At 40.7% G+C, this 8,163-nt stretch overlaps 1 protein-coding gene across 2 annotated transcripts; it reads left to right on the top strand.

Annotated features, from left to right (window-relative positions):
• The first annotated feature begins 677 nt into the window (after positions 1–677).
• On the top strand, positions 678–3,759 carry LOC149233405 (uncharacterized). 2 transcript variants are annotated; one of them, XM_089379745.1, is made up of 2 exons: positions 678–1,300; positions 3,567–3,759. In XM_089379745.1, the coding sequence occupies exons 1-2, from the start codon at positions 833–835 to the stop codon at positions 3,600–3,602; spliced, it is 504 nt and encodes a 167-aa protein (XP_089235871.1). In that variant the 5' UTR covers positions 678–832; the 3' UTR covers positions 3,603–3,759. The 2 variants fall into 2 exon arrangements, with proteins under 2 accessions (XP_089235871.1, XP_089235870.1); XM_089379744.1 differs by lacking the exon at positions 3,567–3,759 and adding an exon at positions 1,999–2,473 and having other exon boundaries at positions 692–1,300.
• The last annotated feature ends 4,404 nt before the right edge of the window (positions 3,760–8,163 follow it).

Raw genomic sequence — 8,163 nt, 5'->3', positions numbered from 1 at the left:
ACATCATTAACCTGTTTTCACCTTATCTTAACTAATTAAGAATAATTTAAATAGTATTTTCCAGAAAAATACAAAATTTTATATAAATACCACCCAAGGATTGGGGAACTGTGGTCGCTATCCTCACCAACATGGAATTGCGTGGACATTAGGTAAACGGTGAATGTCGCCATGTGTTTGAATGGCCATTATTTGTTGCTAGCATTTAGTATTATGTTTTTTATGTGGCCGGAAATTGAAACAATAAAGCCGATTTCTGACCGCGACAGACAACATGAGGCTGAGGATTGGCGGAGAAAGGAACGCTTCTGGAGATGTGGATGAGATATCCGGTGGGTCCCGCCCCTGCAGAGTTGTTGCTATCCGTATCATAATCGTGTCCCAAGGCATGGGCAACGATGCTCTGCGCCGACGAAAGGATGCCACGTATGAAATCCGGCCTGGCAGATCCTACATGCAATCACAAATGATTCTCACAAGCCACGAGGTTTCCACGCCACGTCAGCACACGACCCTTGATGAAGGATCTGTACTCGCAAATGCAATCTAAAACACAAACCTCAAAACATGAAAGGCCGACCTATATACGATTCATTTCAAAATGACACGTGGAGCTTAACGGAGCCGTTAGTTCCTGATATTTTCTTTCCCCGTCAGTCCGAGCGTTAGGCTCGGTCCAGGCCTGGTGGGGAAAACCAGGTATAGAAGTAGACGACGAGCAACGCAGTCTGAATCTTCTTCTGCGAACACCATTTTGTTATGAATTTGGTCTGAGAAGAAATCTGGTGTTTGTTTGTCCTGGGTGATTTGCGGATCTCTCAGGGATCTGAAAATGGCTAAAACAATGAAGGAATGTGAGCTCTGTGAATTGTCTGCCAGATTGTATTGCGAGTCAGACGAAGCGAGTCTCTGTTGGGACTGCGATGCCAAAGTTCACAGCGCAAATTTTCTCGTGGCGCGGCATTGTCGAAGCTTGCTGTGCCAGATTTGTCAATCTGTGACCGCATGGCGGGCCTCCGGTGCGAAGCCCGGTCCGACCGTCTCCGTCTGCGAGAGATGCGCTGGCGGAGGCCGCTCAAAGAGTGATGGTGACGACGATGAGGAAAATAATGACGAAAACCAGGTAGTACCGCTCGCCTCCGGCTACTCGGGACCGCCTCTCAGTTGTTCTTCTACAGATGAAGAAGAGGAATCGTCTGGCGACGACCGGCACTGCGCTGAAAGCCCCCTTTCGAATGCCCCTCTCAATGCCGCCCACCACAAACGTCTCCATGAAAGCTTGGCTCTGAACACTTCCGAGGTAAGATTTTTTTTCCTTTGTTTGTTCCTTTGTCTTTAATGCTATAGAATAAAATCATCTAAACAGGGGTTTGAGGGCTTCATATGCATCTCGAGGTTATCATGTGCATGTGAATTCAGTACATGCATCCTGTAACTTTGAAATCTTGATGGCCATAGCAAACCCTAGTTTAGATGGGGTTGTATGCATCCACAATCTTTCATATCTTTATGACCATATCAAAGCCTAGTTTTGATGGGGCTGTGTGCATCTTTGAAATCTTGATGTATCCCAGACTCATCTAAACTCTAGGTTTTGATATGCTCCCAGGGATTACCGTGTGCATTTGGAATGCGCACAGATCTTAATACCCATACCGAGCCTTAGTTTTGATGGGTTTGTGCTATTGTTCATATTCTATGTTTCCATATTGTTTAGATTCAATACACCAATTCACAGAAATCTCGGTAGATTTCCATGGATCTCTACCTCTCCACACACACACTGTTGAGAGATTCCACTCTTTCGACCTTGGGCGAGCACCTCGCTTCTCTTGGTGGTGCAACCAGTTTGGGGTTGCCTGAGACCTTCAGATGGTGGAATCTTTTGAGGAGGATTCTCCATCGAAGGTCGAGTGTGGCTTCTGGCATGTTGTGGGTTTTGTGTGTCTTAATGATGCGAGGGGCCTGACATTTGGGCATTTGGGCATTGTTTAATAGGGCGATTGTGGTTGCTCTTCTTCTTCTGGGGTTAACAACAGCAATAACAATATGAGTGGCGGTGAAGACGAAGCAACCTCCTCGGCCATTCGCGGTTTAAAGAAAAGAAAAGTGAATCAGGGTTTCAAAGATGATTTGGTCAAAACTCTCGAGGTAATCCAGCGGGAGGATCACGATGATTCGGCTATATTGGCCATTTGTAAACTTTGCAGAGATTCTCATCCCAGGGAGCTTGTTTCTGTAGATTGTCCTAACAATAACTCCACTTACGCGGGGTAGTATTTTATCCTGGACCTCATTACTGTTTGATATAACACCTAGATGACATATAGGCTGACATTTGCCTTATTGATTGTAAGCTTCTGGATTTTGGGCAGAACTGATGAACGACAAGTCAAGATTTTCACTCTTGCATTTTCCCATTGTAAATAGAAATCATCTGAGGACGTTTGAATTCCAAGGGTTTCTGATTAAATGACTTGTATCTTTGATTTTGTGTGAAAAAGAGCCATTATTTGATTTTAATCTCTACTGAATGTTGAGCCGTTGCTATAGTTAAGATTATTTGATTTTGATTTAACAGAATGTAAAATGCCATTGGTATAATTAGGAATCGTGATGATTTGATGAAAATCTACAGCTTGTAAGGAGCCATTACTATAGTTAGAATTATTTGATTTTAATTTAGTTAACGTTTTGCACTAGGTTTGGTTAACACTGAAATAAACCAAACACTGAAATATCATAAGATGGCAGATGTTTGATTGCATTAGCCCCAGCAGTATGTCTTTTCGGGGGGACTGAACCTGGGTCTCTATGAAGAAAGCTTACTTTGTTGTCATTTTCATTCAACAGAATATCCCGCACTTCTCTTTTACAGGAAAAATCTGTAAACAGTTTCATTGGTATTAGTATTCTCGATTTCTGTCTGTCCATACGCAATTGTGGCTTGGACTTTGAATTGAGAGACTGGCAAGCTCTATGGTCCTGGAGATAAGACAGTATTTTATTAGTGAGTGGTTAGTTAGCAGCTTCATTCAGAGGTTTGTAATCTAAACCTTAAAACGAACTTGGTTTGGAAAAAAAAATCACTTTAATTGGCATGATACCCACAATTGTAATGATTTTGAAATTTTAATTAAAATTGTCTCCAAGATATACCAGAAAATCCAGATAGGCTTTTGCCCACAGGATGTGCAACATAACTGCTTTCTAGATTTTCACTCGAATATATCGTTGTGATGGTAAAGTCTTTTATAATGATCTGGTTCTTTTGTGTTTCTCTCATAATCTAGCAATTGCCTTGGTCGTGAATTCTTTTTGATTTCAGGCAATGCAAGATGCACATCTAATTTTAGGTTTTCAAGATAATACAGGCAATGCAAGATGCACATCTAATTTTAGGTATTCAAGATATGTAGCACATTGTTTCTAATGACAAATTTGATCCAAAGGCTGTCAGCCTTCAGGAAATGCTCCTTATATTTTATTTGGGATGTGTGTCTTTGAGTGAACTGTTTTACGTTGTAACTATGCTATTGTTTACTCTGTATTATAATCTGTTGCAGCATTTCACTACGATCAGTACGTATTTGCAGTTTTGATAAGTATGGTGGCATGTATGTTGATAAACTATGCTATAGTATAGTTAGGTGTGGCTTGCCGCTTGGACACTCAATATACAGGTACATTCTATTCTGAATGGGTCAGTGATAGCTACAATGAAGGTGCATATCAAGATCGACTTTGACATGTTAGGTAGAGAGTTTCCTTATATGCACACAATGTCTGTGTTAATATCTCAAAATTAAGGGCACGGGTCTCTAGCATTGGACAGGGCCCAGGCAGAGACTACGACGTTATATGATTTATTGATATGATCATCTTTGCTCTGTATTTAAGTTTCACTCACATTTAGGTTTTTCCCTGGCATTTTTCAAATTATGCAAAAGCATTATTTAGTGGTCTTGTGCTATTCCTAATTATATTAGACAACACTTTATCATCATTTCCAGGGTCTTGTTGTTCTGCAACCATTCAGTAATGTATACTGAAAATTGTAAAGGTGCTATGATTTATTGATATGATCATATCTGACATGTATTTAAATTCTACTTAAGGTTTTTCCCTGGCATTTTTCAAATTATGTGAAAGCATTTATAAAGGTCTTGTGCTATTCCTGATTATAATAGAGAAGCACTGATCTTCATTTCCAGGGAGTTGTTCTGCAATCATTCAGTAATGTATACTGAAAATTGTATAGGCTACAGGAATTGATTAAGACGTGCTCTTCGTTAATGGGATTCTGTACCATCATTTATATACATGCCCCTTCACGATGGGTACCCATAATAGTTTGAGCTTGAAGTGTGAATTCCCATTACCAACATCTGTGTGAATTCCCATTACCAACATCTGTGGTTGGCGGCCTTGCGTCCAACTTTCACCGGGCTTCGAAACCATGCTTCTGTTTTGATAAGCTAGGAACTGAAAGTAAGACTCGGATGTTAGCCGATGCATTGTTTTTCTTAACTAGTTTTTGGCTGAAATGGTAAAACGTATGTTTTGGAAGTCGGTATAATGGTGGTGTGAGATTGGGGAATTTTATCCTGGAGATGCCTTTGGCATCTCTACGGGACAAGCGAAGGAAAATTTGGTAGGTTGGTTGGGTCTCGTCTTATGAGAAAAATGCAGGTACGCAGTAGCTATTATCTTTCAAAGAAAAGGAAAGGTCCCTTCCTCAAATATAAAGTTTACGCTGTTCTGTGATCCATGTCGATCTAATCGTACATCACATTCTTCCCATGTCTAAATATGTTGAATCCCAACCTTATTGTGCAAAAATAGCTTGATTTTAAGAGAATTTCAGTGCTTAAAAATCAAATTGCAGAGCAATGCCTTGATTCCATGAGTTTCAGTGCTTAGAAATCACATGACAGCGTTGGATCGTAATCCTTATAAGTAGGATTTGCGAACATCCAAGAGAAGAAATATACACCATCTCCAAGGCTTGGCTTGTCTTTTCAAATTTAACTTTTAGCATTTTTTGTTTCACAATTTTTATATACGTAATAATTTTTTTTCTCATCATTAATAGAGAAAATTAAAATTACATGCTGTAGATGCTTCAACAAGAAGCATATATCAAAATCTATCAAAATCTGGTGGCTTTGCTGCATACATAGTAAATAAGTTTGTTACATAACTGTAACCTGATGTCCATTGATAAATATACATGGTTGGTATAAACAAAAATTTACAGTTCAGGATTTGTGAACATCCAAGAAAAGAAACATACACAATCTCCAAGGCCGTAGATGCTTCAACAGGAAGCATATATCAAAATCTGGCGGCATTGCTGCATACATAGTAAATAAGTTTGTTACATAACTGTAACCTGATGTCCACTTAACTATAACCTGATGTCCACCGATAAATATACATGGTATAAACAAAAATTTACAGTTCAGAAAATATAATACGCAGATAGTATCATATCCAAAATATATCTCTAAAATCAGGGCAGATCAGCCCCTTGAGAGGGCTGATCAGCAAATGGCCTGTGAAAGTACTGATAGAAAGTGTGCCTGGTTCGGTCCTGTATCATCCAGTGATTATGTGGAAGGTGCACAGCCTCCTTGGAAAGCTGATTTCTTTCCCTGTAAATATGGTGGACATGAAATAGATTCAAATTGAGATTTCAATAGCAGAACCTCGTCTAATAGATTCTGCAGTGTGTGCACGCGACAAGTAAATTGCTTGTTGAACCAATTTATGATGATCTTGGAGTCGCCAAAAATCTGCAAATTTCTGCAACCCTTCTCTAATGAGAAAGATGGAAGATGCCTGAGCAGCAGGCTGCTCAGTCCATGGGAAGGATTTATCAATGTTCTCTGCCGTGATAATCTTGTTGGGTTGAGCAGCAGGCTGCTCAGTCCATGGGAAGGATTTATTAATGTTCTCTGACGTGATAATCTTGTTGGGTTGCTTGGGTACATCCTCGGGTATAAGGTGATTAGAGAGGATATATGAGCCGAGGTCACTGCCAGTTAGGTGTTCTGTTATGGAAGATGATTGAGTTCCTACTGAGCCAAATACCTCCCTCAGCAGACAAGCAGAGGGAGATTTAAAAGTTTGGCAGGGGTTGCTCTATTCCACCATGTATTCCAGGCTGAAGGAAAGTCCTGACCAGTCCAGGGAATGTTATTATTGTGCAATTCTAATAAATTTTGCCAAAAAGCAATGCTGATGGGACAATGAAGGAATGAATGATCAATACTTTCTTTGGCATTTCTGCATGGGGCACAACAAGAGGGTCCATGGAAAGATCAAACCCTCATGGAAAGATCTCTTTTGAAGGTTGTTGCCATGGGACAGTGAAGGAATAAATGATCAATACTTTCTTCGGCATTTCTGCATAGGGCACCAAGAGGGTCCATGGAAAGATTTCTTTTGAAGGTTGTTGCCAGTGGACACTTTATTGCGCAAGACACACCACATGAAGAGTTTAGCCTTAGGGGGGCTTTTCAGTTTCCACAAGGGTCGCCACCACCAGTTCAATACTTGGTGGTTTATGATCAGCGTATATAAATGAGTATCCAGCCTTTGGTGTGTATCCTGCCATGTTAAGGGTCGCCACCACCAGTTCAATACTTGGTGGTTTATGATCAGCGTATATAAATGAGTATCCAGCTTTTGGTGTGTATCCTGCCATGTTGAGAGAAAGTCCATAGTAGCTCATTATCTCTCTCAAAAATTCTAATATATGATTCAATAAGGGCATCGATGTAGCCTGTCCATTGCTGTTCCTATTTGGCAGGTATGTGAAGTTCTGGCGCTGACTTCCATGCTTGAGAGAATAAGGTAGTGTTGTTCGGGTCTGCAATTTGGTCAAGAGTGGAGATGCTTGCTCCAAGAAACATATGAGGCCAGGAGATATGGTGTGTGCATGGTCACTGCAAGACCAAGGGTCTTTGCTTATGCAAACCTGTTTGCCCAATCCGATGCTCTAAGATAATCCGCTACAATTGTATTCAATGGAATTTAGGATAGCATGCTAGACTGAGGAGCTGTGAATTCTGCTCATTGGAGGGTTCCAAAGAGCACTGATGTACTTCATTTTAACAACCTTGGTCCACAAGTTGTCGGTTGAAAGGATATGCCATCCTCGTTTTGCAACAAGTGCCCTGGAGTGTGCATGGTCACTGCAAGACCAAGGGTCTTTGCTTATGCAAACCTGTTTGCCCAATCCGATGCTCTAAGATAATCCGCTACAATTGTATTCAATGGAATTTAGGATAGCATGCTAGACTGAGGAGCTGTGAATTCTGCTCATTGGAGGGTTCCAAAGAGCACTGATGTACTTCATTTTAACAACCTTGGTCCACAAGTTGTCGGTTGAAAGGATATGCCATCCTCGTTTTGCAACAAGTGCCCTGGAGAAGCACGAGAGGTCTTTTAAACCCCAGACCCTCCATTTTTTAAGTAGGGCAATGAGATCCCCTCTGGTCCAAGCAAAAGTGTGTCATTCCTTGGATCTTTTCCAAAGGAATCTTCAGCATATTTATTGTATCTTGGAGAGGATGCCTTTATGAATCCAACCTAAAGACATCCAATAAGCTGGAGTCGCCTCAAATCAGTAGATCCCCTTTGGTCCAAGCAAAAGTGTGTCATTCCTTGGATCTTTTTCAAAGGAATCTGCAGCATATTTGTTGTATCCTAGAGAGGATGCCTTTATGAATCCAAGCTAAAGACATCCAATAAACTGGAGTCGCCTCAAGAATTGATTTGATGAGAACTAAGCGCCCTACGAGAGAGCCATTTGTGCTGCCAGATATTCAGAGTTTGCTCAATCTTGGCTAACAACCAGGGCAAGTTAGCAATTCCGTAAATGTTAGGTTTGAAACAAAATCCCAATGTTTGAAGCCATCCTCAAAATTCAGCGAGGTGAAAGGCAACCTCTGTAATGCAAAATATGTTTCGCGCTGTGAGCATCCATGCGTTGATAATGTAGATTTCGAGTTATTACACATCATACTTGTTGCTTTGCAAAACAACTCAAGTACAAAGTTGAAGACTGAGGTATCACTAATAGGTCCATTCAGAAAGATGAGTATATCATACACGAAAAGGTGTGTAATGATGCAATTATTAGCAATCTTGATG

This window comes from Pinus tabuliformis, chromosome J, assembly GCF_031772625.1.
Source record: "Pinus tabuliformis cultivar Carrire ecotype Pingquan chromosome J, CPIR1, whole genome shotgun sequence".
In the NCBI taxonomy this organism is placed as follows: Eukaryota; Viridiplantae; Streptophyta; class Pinopsida; order Pinales; family Pinaceae; genus Pinus; species Pinus tabuliformis.
The sequence above is the reverse complement of the archived record's forward strand: the minus strand, read 5'-3'. Positions and strand labels throughout refer to the sequence as shown.

Bases quoted from the DNA above. Each gene is read 5' to 3' on its own strand.
- LOC149233405 (XM_089379744.1), top strand. From the start codon at position 833: ATGGCTAAAACAATGAAGGAATGTGAGCTCTGTGAATTGTCTGCCAGA. The intron at 1,301-1,998 runs GTAAGATTTTTT...ATTGTTTAATAG, and splicing joins TGGCTCTGAACACTTCCGAG to GGCGATTGTGGTTGCTCTTC.